General features: G+C 35.9%; 2 protein-coding genes and 2 long non-coding RNA genes across 4 annotated transcripts; 3 read left to right on the top strand and 1 right to left on the bottom strand.

Annotated features, from left to right (window-relative positions):
• Window positions 1-579: 579 nt before the first annotated feature.
• LOC139780052 (uncharacterized) lies at window positions 580-3,950 on the top strand. The gene is made up of 2 exons (XM_071718575.1): window positions 580-2,925; window positions 3,335-3,950. The coding sequence occupies exon 1, from the start codon at window positions 765-767 to the stop codon at window positions 2,913-2,915; it is 2,151 nt and encodes a 716-aa protein (XP_071574676.1). The 5' UTR covers window positions 580-764; the 3' UTR covers window positions 2,916-2,925; window positions 3,335-3,950.
• A 1,557-nt stretch (window positions 3,951-5,507) lies between these two features.
• Window positions 5,508-6,797, top strand: LOC139780061 (uncharacterized). Its single transcript, XR_011720098.1, has 3 exons — window positions 5,508-5,669; window positions 5,744-5,973; window positions 6,749-6,797. It is a non-coding gene; the product is annotated as an uncharacterized lncRNA (long non-coding RNA).
• A 955-nt stretch (window positions 6,798-7,752) lies between these two features.
• LOC139780038 (uncharacterized) lies at window positions 7,753-9,367 on the bottom strand. Its single transcript, XR_011720090.1, has 3 exons — window positions 9,003-9,367; window positions 8,777-8,917; window positions 7,753-7,964 (listed from the first exon to the last, which is right to left on the bottom strand). It is a non-coding gene; the product is annotated as an uncharacterized lncRNA (long non-coding RNA).
• Window positions 9,368-22,590: 13,223 nt separating this feature from the next.
• On the top strand, window positions 22,591-26,079 carry LOC139780048 (T-box protein 2-like). The gene has a single exon (XM_071718572.1). The coding sequence runs from the start codon at window positions 24,354-24,356 to the stop codon at window positions 25,254-25,256; it is 903 nt and encodes a 300-aa protein (XP_071574673.1). The 5' UTR covers window positions 22,591-24,353; the 3' UTR covers window positions 25,257-26,079.
• Window positions 26,080-26,582: the final 503 nt, after the last annotated feature.

Here is a 26,582-nt window from a genome sequence, read left to right on the forward strand (position 1 = left end):
TCCACGGTGTGTTACACGTGGCGTGTGGCGTGTTACTGCTTATGGCGCTTATTCCGAGTTCAACTGTGACCAGTGGCGGTAGCAATAAGTTACACTCGACGAATTTGTGATTTGTGCTGCGAGGATATCACATTTTGCCCGTACAATAGGGAAGGTGCGTAAATATAAAACCTAATTTTTATTTTACACCTCACGTCGCTACATAAATTGTACACGAGAGAACGAAGTAAAGATTATATAATTAAAATAAGGGGAAAATTGCACTTGCAAAATTCTTTCACGTGTAACTATAAATGTTTGCATAACATATAAAATTGAATAATTCCGCATTGCAAGATATTTCTGCTTCATTGGTTGCAAGATGTAGTTCTTCGAGTGTAATTAATATTAAATATACCTTTAACGTTGATATTGAGACATTTATCACACGTGTTGTGTAAAATAGAGAATGATAATAAAAGATCTTTTGCTTTTCTTCCACTTCTTTACGTTTTTTGTGTATACATTTCCATTATTTTGTATTTCTTTATCAGAATCATCCTTTCACGAACATGATTTAACTTCTTACTTTATAGACAATAATTTAACGTGCATGCTGCACGTAGCCATTCGGAGTTCAACTGTTATTTCCTACCAAGAAGAAGAAGAAGAAGGATCAGTTCAACATCAGTGACTGCAGTGAGTTACACTCAACGAATTTGTGACTTGTGATTCGAGGCTACTATACATCTTTCGCGTTTCTGCAACAGGAAATATACGTAAATATGAAACCTCATTTTAAATTATCCACCTCGCGAAAGTTGCTGCATAAGTTGTCTATGAGACAACGAAGTAGGATTATGATTCAAGTAAGAAAGAATTTACGTTCGCAAAAATCTCAAACAATATGTAACGTTGCACGCATACAGTCAAGTAATAATTCCACATCGCAAGATATTATTCCTGCTTCACCCGTTGAAATAAGAGGTTATAGTTTTTCGAGTAATATTAATGTCTTACATAATAATAATATTGATCTTGAAGAAAATTGCGTTAACGTAGAAGATGATACGGTATCTTGCTCTTCTTCCACCTCTTTACATGATTCTCGTGCATGCTCTTTACTTTTTACTAGTTCATCAAAATCATCCTTTTCCGAACATTTAGCGTCTTGCTTTGTTGACAATAATCTGACACATTCCCAAGGTAACAGTGTATTGTCGGTTTTGAGAACACATTCCTGCTTGTCTACTTTGCCCAAAGATGTTAGAACTCTTCTAAATACACCACGACATCGTGTTGTTGTATGTAATGTCGAACCAGGAGAATACATTCACTTTAACCTTGATACTGCAATTGTTGAAAATCTCTCAAATTCCTTATTTGTAGGTGCAGTTGTTAGAGAATTGGAACTCGATTTTAATACAGATGGATGTACGTTAGATAAATCGGCTAGTATTCATATCTGGCCGATTCAATGCAGAGTGTCAAATGTACAAAATATGAAACCAATAGTTGTAGGAATTTATAAAGGCGCACAAAAGCCACATGATCCCAATATTTTCTTCAAAAAATTCGTTGCCGATGTAAAAGCAATTATGTCCAATGGAGGTATACATTTTCGTGGAAATAAAATACCAATAAAGTTAAGGTGTTTCATAGCTGATGCACCAGCTCGAGCTTTTATTTTAAATCATCGTGGTCATATGTCTTTTCATCCCTGTTCAAAGTGCAAAGTTTCTGGCACACAAAGCGATGGTCGCTGTGTCTTTAATGGTGTCGATCATCCTCTTCGCACTGATGAAGAATATGCATTATGCATAGATGAAGATCATCACAAAGAGGGCAGAAGCCCGTTATCAGCACTGCCAATGGGAATGGTTTCGCAAGTCCCTTTCGAATATATGCATTCTGTGAATATAGGTGTTATGAAGAAACTGTGCACTGCGTGGGTGCATGGAAAATACTCACGGGAGGCGAAGCTTTCGAGAAGATCTATTTCTAGAATTTCTAATCGTTTAAATATTTTAAAAAAATATTGTCCCACAGAATTTGCAAGACAACCTAGACCTCTAGATGTATATTCGAAATATAAAGCAACAGAGTTTCGCCAATTTCTTCTCTATACAGGGCCAGTTGTATTGTATGGTATATTGGATGAACAATTGTACAAGCACTTCTTACTCTTACACTGTGCTATAAGAGTCTTGGTCTCAAAGTGTCCATCGAGAAAGGATCTCAAGTTTGCAGAACTTGCGTTGCAAAAATTTGTTCTTCGTTGTAACTCTCTTTATGGTCCAAATTTTAATAGCTATAATGTCCATTGTCTTGTGCATCTCGTCAATGACGTTAGACGTCTTGGCAATTTAGATTCTTTTTCCGCTTTTCCGTACGAAAATAATATGTCAATTTTTAGGAAGTATTGTAGAAAACCAGATCTACCTCTTCAACAATTCTTTAATAGAATGACAGAGCAACAACTTCACGGGTCTAAACCTAATCTCAATATTGAGTCATCCATTCGTGTATCAATGCCACGTAATAATGGTCTTCATTATTGTAAAATACAATTTAATGGACTATACCTAAGTACTGACGTACGAGACAATTGTTGTATTTTGTTCGATGGATCAATCTGTATCGTTTCAAATATTGTCGCAGACAACAGGTCATATCGTTTGGCTGTTAAACGATTTTTAGAGGTGGATAATTTTTATAACATAGGCGACATAGTATCCTCAGCCTTTGGAATATATAAATGTGGCAATATCAGTAGTGAGATCGTTCTTGTTAAATTAAACGAAGTCAAAGCGAAATGTTATAGAATGCCTTTGTGGGAAAATACATTACTGGATGACAGGGACAGTGATGGAGACGACGATGTGGAGTCGTCTAAATACATTGTTGCAACCATGATACACATGGAATCAACATAAAACATAAAACGTGAGATTATTCTTTTATCATATAATTATAAGATTGAATATTTTGACAAATTATTAATGTGCACTCAGTGAAAACAGCCTAATCGAAATGACGTCAAAACATCGTCGTTTATCTTCACTTCCTCTGTTCTACCTGGGAGTCGATTGTGTACTTCAAAACAATGTAAATTACAAAAGTAAGCGAATTTACATAATCTTTTTAAAGGTTTTTGGGATCCGGAATTTCCTGAGACATCAGGCACTTATTGACAGAATAAAAGGTGAAATGTGATAAGCCAAATGATGGCTCGTATCATTTTGATTAGGTTGTTTTCACTGGGTATATACACATATTATAGAACGCAAACAACATTACTATACTTCTAATGTACAAAATATATTAACATATATTCTTATACTTACAAATATAGATATAGATTGGCCAAAACGCATCATTAGCAAGTCATCGAGGTACCAAACGACGTTTTTGGATGAAAATCTAGTAAAGTAGAGGAGGAGCACAGCAACAGCTACTATCGTATCAGGGATGATCGACGTCGACATCGAGGACATCAACAGGATGCTGGATGAGAACCTTACGCCTACTAATATTAATATACACACATGACACATCCATATACACAACACGCACATAACACACACACACACACACACACACAACCGCACGTAACACACAACACTTCACCTTGCATCGGGTACGCTTCACAAATACAGACATACACAAATACACACGTATACACATCATCGTCTATCATACAAACACACACACACACACACACACACACACACACACACACACACAATGCACAAAATTTAACACTTTCTGCAGTTGCTGATAAAATATATTAATATACTTTTCTCAAGTTACAGAATGCCGCAAGATCCAGATCTATTAACAAGAAAACACGTTGCCATTACCGTGTGGTAAAAACGAGGGACATGGTATCCATTATTCACAGGAAGTTCCGAAATGAAATACAGACAAAAGCTACTTTTATACTTGTATCTACAAAGATTTATAAAAAACAGATAAGTTTGTCAAAAGGATGTATACTTGTAAATAATGTATACATATATATAAATTACAGAAAATTAGAGGAGCCACTCGATCGCGTGAAGGCAGAGCTGAAGTAAGAATGAAATGTATATTAATAGATATGAATAAAAATGAATAGACTATTAAAACAGACGGATGCATTCGAAAATATGATACATATTTAAGAATTAATGAGGGCAAAATTGTTCTTACAGCATCGGCGAATAATGTTGTGGTCGATATGAAAACAAAAAGATTACACAAAGTTAGAAAAAGAGGAGTTTCATATTAATATACATTTTATTCTTACTTCAGCTCTGCCTTCACGCGATCGAGTAGCTCCTTTAATTTCCTGTAATTTATATATATGTATATATTGTTTACAAGTATACATCCTTTTGACAAACTTATCTGTTTTTTATAAATCTTCTTCTTTTCTTCTTTCTCGTCGTATCTTCATGTCTGAAGAGTCGTGACATTATGGTCATGTACAGTGGCGAACCACCGTCTTCCAACAATGGCGGTCTTCCGCTTCTCGGAGATTCTTTTGTAGTGGTTGGCCTGTGATATCTTTTATTTGATCCAGCCAGCGCGATGGAGAACGGCCTCTTGGTCTCTTCCCCTCAACTTTCCCCTGTACAATCAGTTTTTCGAGATTGTCCTGGTTTCTACGTGTGATGTGACCAAAGTATTGGAGAACTCTTCTGCGGCAGATAGTGGACAGTCGATCGGTGATGTTCAGCTCCTTGAGAATTGACACGTTCGTTCTTCTTGCCGTCCAGGGGATGCCCAGCATCCGCCTCCAGCACCACATTTCAAACGCATCTATGCGGCGTCTGTCCGTTGCCTTGATGGTCCATGTCTCCACTCCATATGAGAATATAGAGAACACTAGGGATCTCACTAGAGCTATCTTTGTGTTCATTGTTATTTGTTTGTCTTCCCATATTCTCCTGAGGTTCGCCATGGCTGTTCGCGACATTGCTATCCGTCTTCTTATCTCTACTTCGCTTCCTCCTATGTTGGAGATTAAGGATCCCAAGTAGATGAACTCCTTGACTGTTTCCATGTCTGGGCGTACATTGTTTCGTTGTGTCGTGTTGCCCCTGTCAATCACCATGAGTTTGGTCTTCTCCAGGTTGATATGTAGACCTACTTCATTGCTTTCCTTGGTAACTAATTCCAGCATTTTGGTTAGTTCCTCTTCGTTTTTCGCTATTAAGGTGGTGTCATCAGCGTATCGGAGATTATTCAAGTTTTTGCCGTTGATTATTATTCCCCCGTTGTATCCTTCCAGGGCGCGTCTCATTATATATTCGCCGTAGACGTTGAATAACCTGGGTGACAATATGCAGCCCTGCCGCACTCCTTTATGTGTTTTGAAGGGTTTCGATTTTTTGTTCTCCAGCTTAATGACAGCCGCACTCTCCTTGTACAAATTGCTTATCAGGGTCACTAAATGATCCGGGACTCCGGATCATTTATAAATCTTATATATATAAATATAAAAGTAGCTTTTACTACGCATTTTAATTATTCTTTTTTTTTTTAGGTAATTTATTTCAAATACATCGATGGCTTCTATTTAAAGGAAGCCGTAAATCTTTTTGAAGGAAAGGATTGACTGATGCTGTCGTTTACCTGGTAGGGCCGAGAGGAAGGGCAGCGATCCTTGTACAATAATGCTCGTCTGATGAGGGCAATATACGGTACGAATTTTTCCATTTTTACTGACACAGATTTTAAATATTACGTTTCTGATGTATTTCACACTTTCTTCTAGAAACTGTATGCAGGAACCGGCACTTTCAGAAGCCAACGCGATCTGAATTCCAAGTTTAAATGTGGGAAGCTGTGCGCATTGCAAAGGAAAGACATCGCAGCAAGATGCGTGATCCACGCACACGGACAGTCGTAAGAAGAGTCAGCTGCAACTTTTGGAGCGACGAGAGGACAAGAGAGAAAGACGACTCTGAAGAAACGATAAACGACTAAGAATTATATTATTTTAAGGTAAAAATATCAATGCCCGGCCGAGTACCTAAAACTGGACATTTGTATTGTTTTTGCTTTTAAATACTAATATTTCAACTTTCAACATAAACCCAGATAACATCATGTTGCATAAGACGTCGTAAAGATATCTTAAAGATATCTTAAGATATCTTAGTTGTCTTAAAGATATCTTTACGATGTCTTATGCAACATGCATGTTATCTGGAAAAATATATATACACAAATTTAATGTATTTTATGTAGAAAGTTGAAAGTTATTCTTAATTAAAAACGAAATCGATTAGAATGTCTAGGTTTAGCTACGCGTTAACGACATGAGACACTTAGATCCATTCTACAACATATCGCAAACGGCCCGTTGCCAATCACGAAGAATGGCAGCGATTAGTTAAAAAGTATTATTTTTGGTTGCTCTTGACAGTAATCATTGCTAAGAGAAAGTTGCCCAACTCTCGTTTGGTAACCGTAATTGTTAGCGCAACCGGAAATAACATTTTTTAACTAGCAGTTGCCATATCCTTCGCGACTGGTGACGGGGTGTTTGTGACGTATTGTAGAATGACCCCGATATATAATTTTTATCTTTTTGGGGAATTTTTATTTCTAGCTATAAGCAACACAAATCGACACAAGTATCATACTGCTTTTATTGCGCATTGAATATTGAACAAGAACAGAATGATACCTGTGTCGATTGATGTCGCTAGCTGGAAAGCTCGTTCTTTGTATAATTTACTTATATATTGTTTTCATGTGTATATTTTCTCCGCAGAAGCACGATTATATGGAAAACCAAAGAGCGAGGAGAGGAAAAGTAGGAGGAGAGAAAGAGGAGGAGGAGAGGAAGAGAGGAGGAGTTGAGGGGAGAAGGAGGGGAGAGACCAGTGTGGTCTCTGTCTGTGTTAACAGACGAAACGGCACTTTTCAGCGCCCATTTTTTAAATCGATAAGACATGGAAATTTCTCGTGTTTGCAATAAATAATCGGTCTTTTTAGCGCCATTCCAACTATAATATGCACGTCCTTCCGATTTCTAGTTTTATATTGTAATTTTGTGTGTTTAGGTAAACCTGTGCCAAAGCCAAAGGGACATCGGAGAAGAGGAGCAGCAATCCTCATCTCTCCATACGAAGACGACGTCGGGATGAAGATATCGAGATAACATATGTAACAGATGTCATTGTAATATATTACATATTACGGTGGTAATTGTTATCTTGTTAGAAGTAAACAAAAAAATAATGTGAAAAGATAAAAAAAATGAAAATGTTTGTCAAGTAAGTATAGGTTGTGATAAAGGATTTCATAAAAAACAATTGTAGAACTCAATTAGTGAGGAATAATTTATAAAGGATAATTTTATTGTTCTTTTAAATTATCTTTTATTAATTGAGTGTTAATACAATTTTTTTTTTGTGGTATCCTTTACTGACTTATATATACTTGAGTAATATTATAATTTTTTCTCATTTTTTCATTATTTCATTTCTGACAAAATAACAATTTCATTTATGATAATTTATTTCTGGTCTTTAAATTTCTTATCTGTACAATTTTAATTATAATAGCGTTCGACACACACACACACACACACACACACACACACACACACACACACACACACACACACACACACACACACACACATTGAAACTTTGTAATATTAGCTCTTGAGTTGTAATGTTTTATATGTATTTCATGTATTATAATATATAATATATTTTCCATTTTTAAAATTATTGTATTTTACATTTGTATTCCTTTTTCATAAAAAAAAACGCTTAATTAACAGTATAGGTCAGGAATCATTTAAAGAGCTAATGACAGCTGATTATGGACAAAGTCTGCTCGGTTTTTGTTGCCAATCTGTTCTCAGGTCGAGCGCGCAGGCTCTGCTCGGTTTTTGCTGCCAATCTGCTGCCAGGTTATGTATGCAGGCTCTGCGCGGTTTCTGTTGGCAATCTGCTTACATTGCCTGTCAGCAGGCTCTGTCGACAGAACACGAGCTTAATGCGGACACAGATGGCTATGGTTTTGATGTGGGATTTTGATCAAATTTGCTGCCAATCTGCGCGCATTCTGCTAACATTTTGCTATCTGGGTACTCCGAGATTATTTTTTTTTAATAGATAATTATTTGGATTCAATAAGGTAACGCAATTTTTGATGTGTATCACTTGGGTTTTAATTTTGTTGAAATAAAGATATTATTACTACTTGGGTTTTTTCGAGGTACAAAGATATTATGTACTACTTGTTACTTAGGTTTTTTTAAGGTACAAAGGTATTACGTACCACTCGTTACAAAAACTACTTTTTTAAGATGTCATAATTTAATAAACATTTAATTTCTTAGATTTGATATTTATATAAAGTAATTTTATCACGTAAATATTAATTAGTATTTTTATATTTAAAAAATTTCATCACGTATTTATGCAGAAGGCCGTCTAAGATAAAAAGAGCTTAAAAAAGCTCAATGCAATTTAATTTGTAAAGATTTCTGAATCACGAACGAATGTATGAATATTCAATATGGATTAAGAATTATTTTTTATTGAACATAGTAAAAACATAATAAAATATAATATAAATTATTTTTACACCGTCTGCATAAGTTTTATACTTTTTTCATATCTATTTCTACTAATGTGGATTTTTTCTAGTTTTAAGAATTAGAAAAAGATACTTGCAAGTTAAACCGTAAGTTAAGTCTGGTCATAATAAGAACCTATTTTTCTTCAAAATCCTATGAGAGAGAAATATTTACATACTGTTGAGGACATGAGGACTTACTTACCGGTTAGGACATCTGTGCTGATACAGTATACTTTTTACTTTTAACCCCTTTCACCGCTTTTTCCATATCTTCCGGTGTATACTGTTTATACGGATTATATGTTTTTTGAGTGTTTGAATTTTTATTTTGAATTTTGTTTTCCTGAAATAAAACAATAAAAAAGATTGTAACATAAGACAAAAAATATAACTTGGAAACTTTGTTTCTAAAATAAAGATTTCTTTACCTTATCCTCTAATTTTCTGAACCTCGGACTCCGCCTTGGTCCTTTAGTTTCTGCTTGGCCTGTCGAATGTTTAATATATTTTTATGGGGATGTTTAACGTCATTATATAATCGAAAGAAACAGAGCTAAATAAGAGCCAATTCGCTGTTCTTGATGCGAGAGATTTATTCAATCATTGGTAACAGCGAATTGGCAGGTATCTATATATCGTTTGACCCGGAACTGAATATTTGGCGGACGCCTGTGCGACAGTACATATATTATTTTCGACGGCCTCCAGTGCTTGTTTTAACTGTTCTCCTGTATATCTTTTATATGCTTTATAACTTTTTTTCTGGGTTGTTTCCGGTTTCCGGTTTGTTTGGTTTTCCTTAAATAAAACAATAAAAAAAATCATAACACAAGATAAAAAATATATCTTGGAAACTGTTTCTAAAATAAAGATTTCTTTACCTTATCTTCACAAGTTTCTAAAGGTTTATTTGATGCCAAACGAGGACTCCGTCTGGGGTTATTATCCATATTGTTCATCTTGTCTTTCAGCGGTTGTTTGTTTGCGGCATTTTTTTCGCATCTTTTTGTGAATTAACCAAGGAATTAACATCCTCTGAAGTCTGAAAATTGACATTGCAAAGGTACTAGTCGGAGAGCTGACGACACTTTTGGCCAAGTGATTTTGTAAAAAAATACGATTTTCTGTTTTAACCTGTGTAGACGACTCTCCTTCGATAACCGAACACCTGGCTGGCCGTACCTGGGGGGGTTTAGAAGTACGCAGGTGAGAAAAAAAACAGATTTTTAAGTCATAGTATAAGTCTCAATTTTTATCGGATATTGATAATTGGTCACTTAGGAACATGCAAATAAATTGCCAGTTCGATTGCTCGGGGGAATTAGTCGCCAGGCTTAATTATAAATAATTAAAAATAATTATTTTCAAGTCATTTATGTATTTTTTAAGTGTTTTTAGTGGGCACCGAATATTTTTTTGCCGCCTCTGCGACATTATATGTTTTATTTTGGACATCTTCCACCGCTTTTTTTAAATCTTCTGGTGTGTATTGTTTGTACTGTTGATATTTTTTCTCCAGGTTGTTTTGGTTTTCCTGAAATAAAACAATAAAAAAGATTGTAACATAAGACATTTTTAAGGTGTCTATAGAGTGTTTTAACGGGCACCGAATGTTTTTTTGCCGCCTCTGCGACACTATATGTTTTATTTTTTACATTTTCCACCGCTTTTTTTTAAATCTTCTGGTGTGTATTGTTTATACGGATGATATGTTGGTTTTGGATTGTTAGGTTTTTTATTTTAAATTTCGTTTTCCTGAAATAAAACAATAAAAATGATCGTAACATAAGACAAAAAATATATCTTGGAAACTCTGTTTCTAAAATACAGATTTCTTTACCTTATCCTCTGAAGATTCTTCTGGTTTTCTCGATATTAAACGAGGGCTCCGTCTTAATTTGGATTCCGCTTGGCCTGGTTCTGCCGAATGTTTGATATATTTTTTTGGGGATCTGATTGTTTCATTATATAATCGAAAGAAACAGAGCTAAATAAAAGCCAATTCGCTGTTCTTGATGCGAGAGATTTATTCAATTATTAGTAACAGCGAATTGGCTCTTATTTAGCCCTGTTTCTTTCGATTGGATTTCCAACAGAGCCTCTACTCACGGTCATCATCCATGTGGTTTGTCAATGGCTGCTTGGCATTTTTTTCCTTTTTCTCGCGACTTTCCGCTGTCTTGGACATGTCAACATCCTCATAAATCTGAAAATTGACATTGCAAAGGTATTCCATACATATTCCATAATAATTCCATAAAGTAAAATTTTCCGAATTGGTCATTTCTCGCTGGGTTTTAATGTTTTTATTCTGTAAGAAATGTGTACTTACATACCATATTGAGGACTTACGTACCGGTTAGAGCATCTGTGTTGGTCTTAAATTTATATTTTTTACCTTTTTGCATCCTTTAACCACTGCTTTACTTCAACCAGTAGTTCGCTAAATAAAACTGCGTCTTCATACGCTGCAAGTTCTGCTGTTGAAGTTCCTGCTTGACTATAACATTAAAATGTAGCGTGATTAAATCAGACAAAAATCTTATTTAAAATATAAGGCTGATTGGCTGATTTGCTTACTGCTTAAGTTTTTCTATGTGCCACGGCCTTATATTTTAAATAAGATTTTTGTCTTATTTAATCACGCTACATTTTAATGTTATAGACAAGCGTGTACTTACGATAGCCTTATTTGACATGTATCATAATGCCGTTGCAGAGGTGATTTTTCACATACATAATTCACAATTTTATTGCAATGAAAACATTTTGCCTTGTAATATTCTTGTAATACGAAATGAGTCTTATTTAGATGTTGAGATGTTTGATTACATCATGATTTTTTTCTTAACATGGATTCGAATGTCTCGAGCTCTATGTTTTTTTGATACTTTAAACTTTTGAAAATGTTCTGGACAAAAGACGCATGTTACCTCTGTTTTTTCGGGATTTACTTTAAAATATTTGTCCGCCTGATTTTTTATTTCTCTTAATTCCATTGTATGGAATTGTGTATGGTATGTGTATAATTCCCTTATTTCTCTTATCGTTTGTTCTGGAGGGAACTGAATGTTCCATGAGAGTGGACCAATGTACGGATTAAGTGTTGCGTCCTGACTTCTTGCAGGTGGTTCCACATCGCCAGATGCCCTTCTTTCTCTTATCGTTTGTTGATCTGGTTCAGTGGACAAATCAGATGGTGCGTTTTGATGTTGTGCAGTGGGTTCATCCATATCCATAACCTGAGCCGTCGAGCTTGAAGTTCTTGGTCTACATTAAGAGGTAGCGTGATTAAGAAATTTTTTTTTATTTAATGAAGACACCTGCCAGATGCTTCGGGTATTACAATCTAGTCTTAGACTAATGAGCAATTTAATTCTATCCTAATTTACTAAAACATCCATTCTTTTCCTTAAGGGTTGCCCAACAGCGCCCTTGGTGTGTGTCATTTTTACACTACTTTTAACGTGTATACTGCTTTGTGTTTATTTAATTGTCTCTTATGTCAACTCAAATGGTTTAGTTCTTTTTAGCCTTCGCACTAGCCCTTCGTTGTCTAGAAGACGAGTAGCCTCTTCGTTCACATGCTGTTGTAGCCTTTTCTTATATCTCCTTGCATTTTTCTTTATTCCATTGTTCACTGTTTCCACTCCCAGATCACGATGGAGATCCTTATTTCTAACATACCAGTGTACTTCTGCAATGTTTCTTAGGACTTTATTCTGAAATTTATTTTGAATAATATTGATGTTACTTTGTTTGGTGCATCCCCATAGCTGTATGCCATAGGTCCACACTGACTTGAGGATCTGTTTATATATTAGTAGCTTATTGGGTAAAGATAACTTTTTGAGTTTCTTCCAATCATCCAATACAGTTTTCTATATTTTATGTCCAGTTCCTCTTTTTTCTTTTTAACGTGTGCTTTCCATCTTAATTTTGCATCTAACGTAATGTTTAGGTACTTCGCTGTGTTTGAATACGGTATTTGATTGCCATTTATATTCACTGGTATATATTGGATCTTCCTGTTGGTGAAATTTACGTGTATGGATTTGGATTCATTTAGTTTAATTCTCCATTTCCTTGTCCATTTATTAATTTGGTCGACAGTTGTTTGCAATTTTCTCGTAGCTGTTTGGTTGCTTTCATTTATTGCTAATATAGCAGTGTCATCGGCAAAGGTAGCTATTGTGCTATTTTTGAATGTAGGAATGTCACTGGTATACAGCATGTAAAGGACCGGACCCAGAACACTACCTTGTGGTACTCCCGCTTTAATTTCTTTGAGGTTCGAGTATGCTCCCTCTTGTTTGACTCTAAAACGTCTCTCTGCGATATATAAGCTTAGAATTTCGGAGAATTGTTTTGGTAGGGATGTTTTCAACTTCTGTTTTAGTCCCTTATGCCACATTTTGTCAAAAGCTTGGGCTACATCTAAAAAGATTGCAGAGCAAACTTTTTTCTCCTCCAGTGCTTTTTCTATTATATTTGTTATTCTATGCACTTGGTTAATTGTTGAATGGCTATTTCTGAAGCCGAACTGATGTGATGGTATTAGTTTTTTTTCTTCGATAATTGGCATTATGCTTTTTAGTAGTAGTTTTTCAAACAGTTTCGATATTACAGGCAGTAGTGATATTGGTCTATAAGATGAAATTTCATGTGGTGGTTTTCCTGGGTTTCGCTTGATTGCAACAAAAAATTAAGGCACTCTTCTATTTTACTGAAATAGAAGAATTAATATTAAAAGTGATATTATGCAATCGTCATACTCATTATCAGCGCCCCTTTACTTTTTTCTTCTTTGACCCATGCCGTTAGTTCCTCGAATGGATTTGGTCCAAACAAATTAGATGCTTTGTCTTGATGTGTGGTTTCTGGTATAATCATATCCTCTACATCTTGTGTAGCGGTTTCTTGTACATCTATATCCGTATCTATATCCTCCGTTGAAGTTCCTTGTCTGCAATAAAATGCGTGATTAAAAAAAATGAGACAATAATCTTATTTAAAATATTTATACACAATTATTTATACACGATTCTATATAATATTTTAATATGCCGTTAATCTTTGCAAATCTAAGAATAACGATCAAGGTAAATATTTTCTCACCTTTATCAATCCCTGCAAACTCGACTTTTTAGATAATATATTTCCCTTGCGTTATACGTTAAAGGTAAATAATGGTTCTCTTTCATGATATATGAAACATCGAACTTAATATTTGTTCTAAGATTATATAGAATCTTTACTTGAATGTTTACTTACATTCGATTTCGTATCGAGCATGTATCAAAATGCTTATTTAATTGTGATATTTTCCACAAATAACACATTTTCGTATAGCAAAATTGGCACTTTGCATAGTAGAAGGGCAACTATTTATAGGCAAATTTAATTTCGAAAGGTATTTGTAAATTATCCAGTTTGTATAATCGTTCGTGTTTCTTTTTTTTTTATATGTGATCTGAAATCACGTGTCCTATTTTTTTTATAACTTAAATTTTTTATTACTCACGTCGCACGTTGCTTCGCTATCGGCTTCATTTACTTTAAACCAGTTCGATATTTCTGATTTATCTGCCATAACGATTGTTACAATTACTTCCGTCCTCCATTGTATACAATTCATCCGGGTGCCACAATTACGGCATATTCCATAATAATTCCATAAAGTAAAATTTTCCGAATTGGTCATTTTTCGCTGGTTTTTAATGTTTTTATTCTGTAAGAAATGTGTACTTACATACCGTTGAGGACTTACGTACCGGTTAGGGCATCTGTGTTGGTCTTAAATTTATATTTTTTACTTTTCTCCATCCTTTAACCACTGTTTTACTTCATCCAGTAGTTCCCTAAATAGAACTGGGTCTTCATACGCTGCAAGTGTTGAAGTTCCTGGTTGACTATAACATTAAAATGTAGCGTGATTAAATCAGACGGGTAATCGAAGATCGTCTCTAAGCTGTTCGGCAAAGTGTTGATGGTTACGTTGCATATGATATCTCATATATGTTCTCAAGGTAGTTCCACTATTTGCTGTAATTGGTACGGAACAATAACGGCAGTCTACCTCCAAATTGCCTCGTTTAATAAAATAATTCCACACTATTGCCGGCATTATGATCGTGTTGTGTCGCGAACGCGTTAAGTACTAAAGTACGCGGTACAGAAATCGCGTCAAGACTGCTTACAAAGGTCGAAGGGAGAGGTATGATTTGTTTTATTTTCATAACACCTTCACGGACAGTCCGACTTTCCATGCCTGTAGAGAGGGGTGAAAGTGGCCAATTTCATGCCAAGGAGGAAAGTTGATACTTTTCACCCTGCATAGCAGGCGGAAAGTTGTCCCTTTCCGTCCTAGGGAGGAAAGTTGTTACTTTCCGTCGCTCTTATCGGAATATATCCCGATAACTTTGTCAATTTCTTTTTAGAGTCTTGGTACACGTGTCCCAGATTATCGGTAATACTCGTATCCACGCGGTACACATTAATATATTACTTTTTGAATTTTATATTCTCGCAACTATAAGTAGCTTTTCGAACGGATGCAGGGCCAGAAGTCATGGGAAAGAAAGCATGTCCCTTCCGATTACAATCGAAAGGGAAGATTCGAAGGAATATACCATTAGTATAACTTTTCTCTCAGTGTAGACGGTTAAATACTAAGCGCGGTACAGAAATCGCGTTAACAAGCGTTTGAAAAACTGCTCACCAAAACGAAGAGAGAAGGATGGTTTCTTTACTTTATTTATTACTTAAACTTTTTTTAGATGCATGTAAATGTGGATATACGTATAATTTTTTGCCCAACATATCATATCGTACGGCTCTATCTTCTTCCTTCGATTACTAAACTTAAACTTATTTTTAAGTTAAAACACACGCAGCGCGTATGAGAATTAAAAATGTTGAAGTTAGTTAGATATACGGTAAAAATTAAAAATCAGTTTAGTCTGTGAAACGCTCTCTTATGAAATGATATTTCTTGACTCGTATACATGTGCTCCTTTTTCTTTAAGAAAATAACATGTGTATAAATAAATATAAAGAAAACATATAAGTAATAAAATATTAAGGAAAATTTTCTAGAAATACTTTTTTAGAAATATGAATAGTTAATGATTTTATCGTCAAATTAAAAAAATGGTTTTTTTTTTTTAGTTTTAATTTATTCGAATTTATATAAAGATACCGGCTTTCTTCTAAAAATTAACACACTTAAGAAGCACCTAACAACGAACGATAGACTTCAGTCTAATTTAAATTTTTTAAAACTATTTGTGATTTTTTTCATTTCTGCATTTTATTGGTTTTCTAATTTTTTATGTCCATTTATGACGTCGATGTGTAATGCTAATGTCATCTGTTTCTTTTTAAGACAGTGTTGTTACATGTTACACGCATTATTCTACCGATTGTATGATGTACGAAATATATCTTTTTGATTTATATGACTTGCTTTGATGTCGGTGAAGTTGACATATTATTTTCCAGCAAATCAAAAATAAAAGGGAGTTCTTGTCGCATGCAGTCGAGTTTTATAGTTCCTGATACTTTTTAGTAATAGTTCTGGTGATTTTACCCAAAAAACAGTCGATCGAAAAAATGATCTGCTAACTTCCCGTAGCAGATCATTTTCTAGCAGATAAAGAATAAAAGAGAGTTCTTCTCGCATACAATCGAGTTCTATAGTTTCTGATACTTTTTAGCGATAGTTCTGGTAATTTTGCCAAAAAAATCCATTGAAAAAAATCATCATCAAAACTTACGCAAATGACGTTCACGGCAGATCTTCGAAGTCAAATGTCTTCTTAACTAGTGACCGGATCGTTTTCGATCGTAGAAATTCCTTTCAGAATTCTTAGAATTCTACTAAAAAACGGAATTCTTATCAGAACGTCTAGAACTTTCAAAAAAAAATTTTATGCGGACTTAGTCGAATTTTACGCGTTGCATCCTCGAAGTCGAATATCTTCTTAACTAGCCATTAAGAAGTTAATATATTATGTCTCGCTCAACATTTAGAAATTAAGTTAAAAGTACCAATACTCGGACATGTACCTATATCTGGATACCTTTATTATTTATAAGTATAACGCGAATTAAAATCAAAGATAAAAATATTTTTTCTTGTAGTTTGAAACTTTAGTTATGGTATCCAAACGTTTATTTCCATAAAGGCCGTAGCCGGATAAGAAGGGTCAATGTGCCCCCGCACGGATCATGCTCATTTTTTTTGCTTTGATTGCTATCAGTGTCACTTACAATTTGGTCAAATATTAGCCCTTAATATTGAACCGTTTTGCTGTAAAAAATAAAAATAAAAATTTTGAAAATAATTCATATCTTTTGATCGGCTTAACCGATTTTGATAAAATTTTAATATGTTGTAGATATCATTGAGACACATTTATGGAAAATTCGGGAAAGGTTTCTGATGACAGAAACATTGATAAAAAAAATAAATAAGTGTTCTTGATTTTTTTTAGTCCCGATATCTTTCTTGTACAATTACGAAAAAATTTTTATAGAATCTTGGAGTAGTTTCCTATAGGACATAATTTTATGGAAGCAATAAAATGGGTAGGCGGTACTTTTAAAAAATAAAGTATTTCTTTTTATTTTTTTTAAATATGATATGCTTTTGGTACGATCGCCATATATTTTATGTAGAATTTTGGGATAGTATTCTACAACAAGTAATTTTTTCAAACTAATAAAATAGGTAGGCGGATGTTTAAAAAAATAAAATATTGTTTTTTATTTTTTAAAATTATGATATGCTTTTTGTACCATTGCCATATTTTTTTTGTAGACTTTTGAGACGGTATTCTACAACGAGTAATTTTTTCGAACCAATAAAATGGGTGGAAGGTACTTAAAAAAATTTTTTTTTTTCAAAATTATCATAGCTTTTTGGTACCATCGCTATATTTTTGTTTAGAATCTTGGAATACAAATCTACAAGTAATTTTCCGGAATCGATTAAATAAATAGGTGCAGGTACTAAAAAAATAATAAAATAAAGTAAATTGAAATAATTATAAAAGAATAAACTATAATCGTATTAAATCAAATGTTTATTAATGAAGTACACATACACATACACGTACACACTACACATACACTCAAAATAATGAAGTACACATACACATTCGTTCACATAATTACTCTCATACTATTATTTACAGTTATATTTATATGGATGGACTAATCTTCATCACTATCGGCATTAACAATAGGCGTGATGCCGTCTGTTTTGAAAAGTGTACATAAGTGCTGGGCTGGTCTCGGAATTTTTGATAAGTATCGTCCGTAAGATAAATAATAAATAATTGCAGCAATGTGCGAACAGCAGCCAACTGTTCTTCGTCCATTGGCGCACTCACAAAAATAACTTTTTATTCCGGAATAACCAATACTATCAGGAGTATATTCAATAAAGCATCGATACACTTTCCTAGATATGTGACGGGACTGTACTTGAAGCTTGAGTGCATTGGACTGGTCTTTGAGGAACTGCAAATTCAAACTACCATCTTCATTTAGAATTTCTCCCAAGTAGGAAATTGCCTGCGAATACTGATAAGTTCCGGTGAATAATATTTTCAAATCAATTTCTGTTAGTTCCGGGAAGTTAAGCAAGTCATTGGAGGAAATATTTTGGAAAGGCATTCGTTTTCGAAACCAACCATTCTCTTCAACCATAATAGCCAAAGTGTTCTCGATGTCTTTTCGTGCAATCATATGTTCAACAACCTCAGATGATATTTGGTCATCAGAATTTAATCGCTTTCCAAATTGATTCAAAAGAAACGATGCTATTCGATACAATACACCTACCTTAGGAAGCATTTTATTATCGAACTTCTGATCAAGAAGGCGATTTTTCTGTTTAATCATTCCGTGTACCGCCTCTACTACCCAACGAATTTTCGTTACAAAACGCGACTCATTGGATTCGCATGTAGTCAATTGATGGCGTGCACCTTTTAATGCTGGCATTAACACCCGAAATCCTTTAGATTCTAAATGGCACTTTACATCGCGAAAACCCCGATCTACAACGAAAATATCACCTGGAAGCAATAAATTGCACAAACCGTTGGGGTTTTCTATTACACGTCGCATAATTTCAGCATCATTGACATTAGCAAGATACGGCCCCAACATATCAACTACGAATCCATTAGTTGTACAGATTGTGAACGGTTTGCATAATGGCATCTTTTTTTGGCCTGAATAAGATTTTCTTTGATATTCATTGTTGGAACTTTTCTGATGATAAGCATATGTTCCATCGCAGATAAGTATCAATTTATCATGAATACCATAGAGTTCTTTTACAATTTCAGTGGTATTATTTTCAATTAGGTCGTTTCGAGACGCTGCCATTATTCCAAACTTAGATGGAAAAATATATGTTTCGAAAGCATTAATAACAGAGGATGAATACTCGGAAACTAGCTGCTCTTTTTCAAGTTGTAATATAGAAGCAATCATTTTATTCGAATTTCCGGATCGAAGTTTTAATAAAAATACAATCAGTGCTTGAGTTACAGTACGACCTGCAGTATCTCGCATTGATATCATCATTCTTCTCAATTCGAGAATATTATCCCAAGTTAGTCCTGTGAATACACGAATCTGCTCTTCAGATAAATTATAATTACCGATTTTGTCAAATAATGTTAAATTACATTCATTTGATAAACAATCAAAGATGTTTTTCACCTCTTCTGTTTTCATTAATGACGAATTAGAAAAGACTTTTAAGAGATTCAGATCATCATCATATAAACGATTTTTAATCAGGTGATGTTCACAGCATCGATTTCCTTCCGGAATATAAACTCTCCGTTTGATGTATGACTGCATTCGGGCTTCTTGTGGGACTATTCTCAATTTGTTTTTTTCAGTACGTAAACAGCAATACTTATGAGTAGATACCGTTCTAGGAATTTCAATCTCTATGTATTCAATTGTACATTCTTCAGAATTAGTTGGTAATTCAGTATAGAAGGTTGGGTCCATCTGACTAGACTGAGATGCAGATACATCAGTGACAGAACTCTGCGATAAGCTCTGAGATAATTCTTCCATCTCATCTCGATTATTGGAATCATCTGTTCTGCATCGTTTATATGCAACCACCCGACAATAGCCACAAATAATATCGTCAATACTAAGAGATTGCGATGAATCTCTTGAAAAGAAAGCTGCCTCATCTAATGATGCTATTATTTTCCTAGTGCCTGGTATTTTATGCACCAACCGACCACATATCGCGCACTTCGGATTGTATCTTTCGACATGCGTCGACATATTTTACATACAAGTAATTCTAAAAAAAAATATCAATATACAGAGATGAGAGAAGTGTATTAATAATTATATTGAAAAGGAACAAGTTAGCCAGCGACCCGGGTAGGAAGCTCAGGTGAGCAGGAAGGTAAGGGAAATGCTCAGGTGAGCCGAGAAGAGGGAACGCTCGAGTGAGCTAGAAAGGAGTATGATGTAAATACAAAGGTGTACCAGTCCCGTGGATGCGCAGTCGTCCGCTGCATTACAAAACGTACAGTTTGTTTCTCCACATAAAGTTGGAGCGCGTTTCAGTTGCAAGTGGGCTTGTTGCGTTATCGCGTTATCGCGTTTCAGTTTGACTCGTTTCACTCTGCAGCTCTACTTCCCTCGATAAAAACGGCATCAGAATCGATCGTTTCGGACCTGTTTTCTTCCGTTTTTCAAGCGTAGGATCGTATTACGCGTCCGTATGTTTCCCGTCAAGTTTACTCGAGACTAGATTATTGTCGGATCGTGCAAATATCTGGCGGTTTCGAAGCTTCCCGACACGGCAGCCGGCAACTCGTCGGAATATCTGAATGAACGGTGGAACTCGAGAGAAAAAGGCTCGCGAGACGATGCTATCTGTAACGTGAAAAAAAGTGTTTCCTCATTAACCGATCTTGTTACGTGTAACGCGGCGCGTGTGAATGCACGTTCATTGTTACCGGAGAACACCGAAGCCGGTATCGAAGATATTAATAAATGGGTCGCAGTCAATTCTCCGCCTTAAAGGCTATTCCTATTGGTTCTTTTTTAGCTCCAGCCGAAATTATGCGCAATGGCACACCTTTCTTTTTACATCATGGAGAGGAGCCTTGGAGAGAGCTCCCAAGATGCGATTGACGCGTTCGACAACCAATTAACCAAAATCAAAAAGCCACGATCGATTGCGGAGCTCGATGCGACCCCCTCCCACGCGCACGTAGGAGCGCTTGACTGGCCTACTGCGCATGCGGCTCAGCTAGGGCTGCAACTTCACTCGGGTGCACACCCGAGCGAAGTTCTGTCCTTGTTCAACTTTTAGTAAATAAAAATAAAATAACGCTGTGTGCATCCGAGTAAAGTTTTCGAACGCAGCCCAGGTGGGGATAGGTACGCGCGTAGAGAGAAGATGAGCGCGGCTATACGAAGATCCGCACAAAGCGGAAAGCGCGATAGCCGCTATAGGTATATGTGAGCCTGGCAATAAATGTAGGTATAGCGAAGTATAGATATGAATAGAAGTATAACAGAATACAGATATAGAGAGCGTGTTAAAGGGGAATGTGGACAAGGAGAGAGCGCTATAAGACAATGTAGATGTACGGACGAGACAAAAGGAGTGGAATAACGTAGAAAGAGCTTCGCGGAAACGGCACGGACAGTTGTAAACATGGAGTCGAGATCTTCAACAGTATACAATAAAATATAATATTATTCGATAAAATACAGCTTGTAACTGGCGTGTCACAATAAAAAAAACCGTCAAAACTCACAAACTATTTTAGATACCAGTGTTGTTAAAAATTACTTGTAAGATTCCATTCCAAGATTCTAAACAAAAATATAGCGATGGTACCAAAAAGCTATGATAATTTTGAAAAGATTTTTTTTAAGTACCTTCCACCCATTTTATTGGTTCGAAAAAATTACTCGTTGTAGAATACCGTCTCAAAAGTCTACAAAAAAATATGGCAATGGTACAAAAAGCATATCATAATTTTAAAAAATAAAAAACAATATTTTATTTTTTTAAACATCCGCCTACCTATTTTATTAGTTTGAAAAAATTACTTGTTGTAGAATACTATCCCAAAATTCTACATAAAATATATGGCGATCGTACCAAAAGCATATCATATTTAAAAAAATAAAAAGAAATACTTTATTTTTTAAAAGTACCGCCTACCCATTTTATTGCTTCCATAAAATTATGTCCTATAGGAAACTACTCCAAGATTCTATAAAAATTTTTTCATAATTGTACAAGAAAGATATCGGGACTAAAAAAAATCAAGAACACTTATTTATTTTTTTTATCAATGTTTCTGTCATCAGAAACCTTTCCCGAATTTTCCACAAATGTGTCTCAATGATATCTACAACATATTAAAATTTTATCAAAATCGGTTAAGCCAATCAAAAGATATGAATTATTTTCAAAATTTTTATTTTTATTTTTTACAGCAAAACGGTTCAATATTAAGGGCTAATATTTGACTAAATTGTAAGTGACACTGATAGCAATCAAAGCAAAAAAAAATGAGCATGATCCGTGCGGGGGCACATTGACCCATCTTATCCGGCTACGGCCTTTATATTTTTTTTAAGGTATCCAGACATAGGTACGTGCCAGGCATTGGTACATTTACCTACTCTTAAGTGTCCGGGTATTGGTACTTTCATACCTTAATTGGATCTGAAAATTAAATAATTTTCCTCCGCACGAGCCGAAATAATTAATAAGATATTTCTATTATATGCAAAATAAAGATAAACTTTATATTCTACAAATTTAGATTTTGTATTAGACATTTAATTATTTTTAAGTGGAATTAGTTGTTCGAATTTTCATTAGAGAATTAGATAATTTGTATATGACAATTAAAATTAAATCCTTATAATTAATTGCATCTTTAAGCTTATCGGTTAAATGAGTTTTGATAAATGATAGCATTTATCTTGTGTTTTTACTAAATCTAGAATTTATTGGTACCTACAGTATATGATGAATAGTTCACGAAAGAGTACTTTTTAATGAAAAGTAGATTACAGCGGATATACTATAAGAATAGTTTGAGCTTGTGAAAATATCGTTCTGTTAATGATACCATGTAAATGTAATTTTCAAAAAAGGTAAAAAAAAGGCGCCAAGTACACTTTTATAATATACATTAATGATACGCGAGATTCACTTATATATACGTGTACAAGTTAAACGTCTATTGTTTTCTATTTTGTATACATTGAGTATATTTATGTATTTTTCTTTTGATATTTAAAGGCGCACATTATATCATCGGTTGAAGTTCGGCCGAATCTGTTTGGCCGAAACGGTCATTTATTATAAGTTTTAATACGATATTGTAACACGCGATTTGCCGTAAAAACGTGAACTTTCATTACCGCAGAGAGAGAGAGAGAGAGAGAGAGAGAGAGAGAGAGAGAGAGAGAGAGAGAGAGAGAGAGAGAGACTCTAAAAATCTCGAGATCCCCCGTGTACATGGATTTTTACGTAAATTTAACATTGTAATGACTTAACGCATTTTTATTTTTCGATATTCTCTTTCTATATTTGTAAAGGGTGTAAAAAAGAATGGTGCACGGAAAGAACGGTTTTGCTGAAGTATCTAAAAATTTAGCTAGATACAGATAAAAAATTTTGATATTTTAGTAATCAGTTTGATTGCTTTACATAATTATTTTAACGGTGCAACAAAATTATTTTCAGACTGTATCTAGTTAAATTTTTAGATACTTCAGCAAAACCGTTCTTTCCGTATGTGTAGATTAAGGGCGTGCATTTCCACGATGCGTGAATAAGAAACTCTGCAAGTCTCTGGCTTTCGTTTGCGCTTCACAAAACCGAATTTTGTACCCGTACTATCATTATCAATAATTTCTGCGTGGTCAATGTTACTTTGTACATGAGCGTGAATATTATCGAATCATTAGAGAATCTTAATATCTTGAGTTTGACTGATCGAGATTCAGCGGAAAGGCAAATATATATAATATATGAGAAACTTGAAGAAGTGCAGGATGTCTCTACTGAGATTACCCGGAAAAGGAACAGACAGTATCTGAACATTTTTAACCCTTCAGGGGCCTGTGTACACAATTATGTACATAAAAAAAGAACAAAAAAAACAAAAAAACAAAAAAACAAAAAAAACAAAAAACTAAAAAACTAAAAAAACTAAAAAACAAAAAAACAAAAAAAACTAAAAAGAACTTTCATCAGGGACGTCTTTTAAGACTATCTTATAAATTATAACATTTTACTCCAACGGGATCGATGTGTGGCCCCTAAAGGGTTAAAGAAAGAGAAAGTTATGACAAATGGATTAACAACGCGTAATGAGTTAATATTTATTTTAACTGGCTCAGTAGATTAGTGTGATTATGGCATTTAAAATTATCACGTGAACGTTATTTGTTACTTTATATATTACCTTTTGTCAATCGTGGCAGAAAGGACAAAAGGTTCATGAACACTTAGTTGTCTCATGTGTTGGCGCCGAACGACCGACGACACATATAGTTCGCCTAGTTTCGGCGGATTGCACTGATCCCGTTTTGTGGTAGGTCATTGGTAGGCGAGAACCGGTCGTCTCAGTTCCATTCTACAACTGCACGTGATTTCGACGTTCGTTTTGAGCATTTCCGTGTTTGCCTTATACTTTACACCGACAGTGTCGGAGAAGAAACGTCGATCATCGGAGATGTTTCTTCAGAATCCAAACAACGCACTGATGCCCCTGGAACTGAATATGCAACTGGTATCGCCACTTTTCGCGCAGTCACCGATCGCTCTACAACGCAAATTAGGTGAAAGTATGAATTCAAGCGAATGGGTATTTCAACCCTTATTGCTGCGCGGAGTCAACGTGGAGCTGCTTAATCGAAACCTCTGGCAGCAATTCTACGAGAATAATACAGAAATGATATTTACCAAGAGCGGTCGGCGCATGTTCCCATCCGTTCAGATAAACGTAAGCGGTTTGGAGAAACGTGAGAATTATTATGTCCTCATGGAGATAGCACCGGCCTCCGATCGCCGCCACAAGTACTGTGGATACCAGAACGGGGGCAAGAACAGCAATATGGGTGGCTGGAGTTTTACGGGGCCAGCAGAGCCGCAACAGCCCTTCGGCTATAGGATTTATAAGCATCCCGAGAATCCGGCAACGGGGAGCCACTGGATGGACAATCCGATCAGCTTCAATAAATTGAAGCTCACGAACAACATCAACGACCCCAATAATAACGTGGTATTAACATCGATGCACAAATACGTTCCTAGGATCTGGATAGTCCGTTGCTTCGATGCGAAGAACTACAACGAGCTTTTTACTCATCCAACCGCGTTGTTTGCTTTCAAAGAAACGGAATTTATCGCGGTGACGGCATACCAAAACGAGAACATCACAAAGTTGAAGATCAATAACAATCCATTCGCGAAGGGTTTTCGCGAGACGGGTCAGTCACGGTTCAAGCGAAAGCATCATTCGATCGATCATCAGGCCCAATCGGATTCCCGACGCAGGGGTCTCATTGACTTACGACTCCGAATCGAATCAGCCGAACAACCCCCCCTTAAGGGTTCCAAGTTCCAAGCCCATTAAAGCATGCGATAATCTTTCACTTTAGCCGGGGAGTCGAAGTTGGCCGGCCTTGCAACGTGGGAGAAGCGGACGCGAATCCCGCCACCGTTACGAGTCGATCCCCGGCGCCGGGCATGCTCGAAACGCAGTGCCCGTGCACTGCGTTTGACACAGATGGACATCCATTCACGAAACAATTTATTACTATTTATTTCTATTTTAATTTAACACGGCTACTGGGGGCAAGTCTCGTCGAGACCGTGGACATGTTCGGACGTGTTTTGTCCTGAGTAATTTTTGAAGATTGCTGATGCAATCAGGGCCGAGTTTGGATTGAATCTTTCGAGTCTGTATTTATTATTTTCGACTTGTTCTTGGCCGTTATGTGATCCTAAGGAGGATTAGGTGCCATAAAATTTACAAAGAAGAAGAAGAAGAAAGCTATTGGGGGCCACGGCTACTCATGGCATGAGTCTCGTGCGTCAAGAGGCGTAATCGTTTCTATACCCGATAACTAGCGCCTACTCTCGAGGAGACAGCTACGCAGTCACTGGGTGTTTCCGCACTAACCGAGTCATCAATCTCGCATCGTACGTGCAGTGCCCGGACCATCCGAGAACCCGGGCGTGAAGATTTATTCTTGACTTCTTCACATTTACTGCGTGTTGGGGAGCAAACGGATTGACAGTCGAGAGTTTCTCAGGAAACCGTGCCCTTCCTTGGCTCCACAACTCACCAGCGGTACTTGGGCCCATATCACTACAGGCTCTTAGAGGCGCAGTCAGATCGCTATTGACGCCACTTGGTTACCGCAGAGCGCGCTGGCTAGCCGACATCAGATCGAGCCGATCTTGCGACCAAGCCGTACTGATCGGAACAGCCCCATTGCAGAGGTCCAGCGAGACCACTGGGAGGTGGGCGCATGACTTGACTGGGAGAGACTATATATTCGCATCACCAGACCAGTAACTGACTCTGACCCCAGGCCCAAAGAGACTCGTGCAGAGAATCAAGGACCTAAGACAGCCTGGCTTCTCCGTTACAATACGACAGTGCTCGCACCAGCGTAGTTTTCAGGCCAATTGAATCTGTGTATTCTAACACGGATTCGCCATTTTTTTCGCGTTCCTTTCTGCCTCGATTTACAAAAGGTAGTAGTCTTGCCACTGTTCGCAACGCGGACTCAATATGTCGTTAATTTAACTAAAACAATGTTAAGGTGATGCTGGAGCCGTCTGTTTTACCGGCATTTTTTTGTCGAAACGTAGCGTTGTTAATATTTGACAGAATTAAAAATCCTTCTCTAGAATTGCAGTACATACATTAATGATTCAGGGGAACTCCGAT

The sequence above is a fragment of the Temnothorax nylanderi genome, unplaced genomic scaffold, assembly GCF_030848795.1.
Source record: "Temnothorax nylanderi isolate EJ_2023f unplaced genomic scaffold, tnyl_v1.0 TNYL_tig0259_pilon, whole genome shotgun sequence".
NCBI classification, from domain to species: Eukaryota; Metazoa; Arthropoda; class Insecta; order Hymenoptera; family Formicidae; genus Temnothorax; species Temnothorax nylanderi.

What these genes read in the sequence shown, in the direction of transcription:
- LOC139780048 (XM_071718572.1), top strand. Translation starts at nt 24,354, where the DNA reads ATGTTTCTTCAGAATCCAAACAACGCACTGATGCCCCTGGAACTGAAT.
- LOC139780052 (XM_071718575.1), top strand. Translation starts at nt 765, where the DNA reads ATGAAACCTCATTTTAAATTATCCACCTCGCGAAAGTTGCTGCATAAG.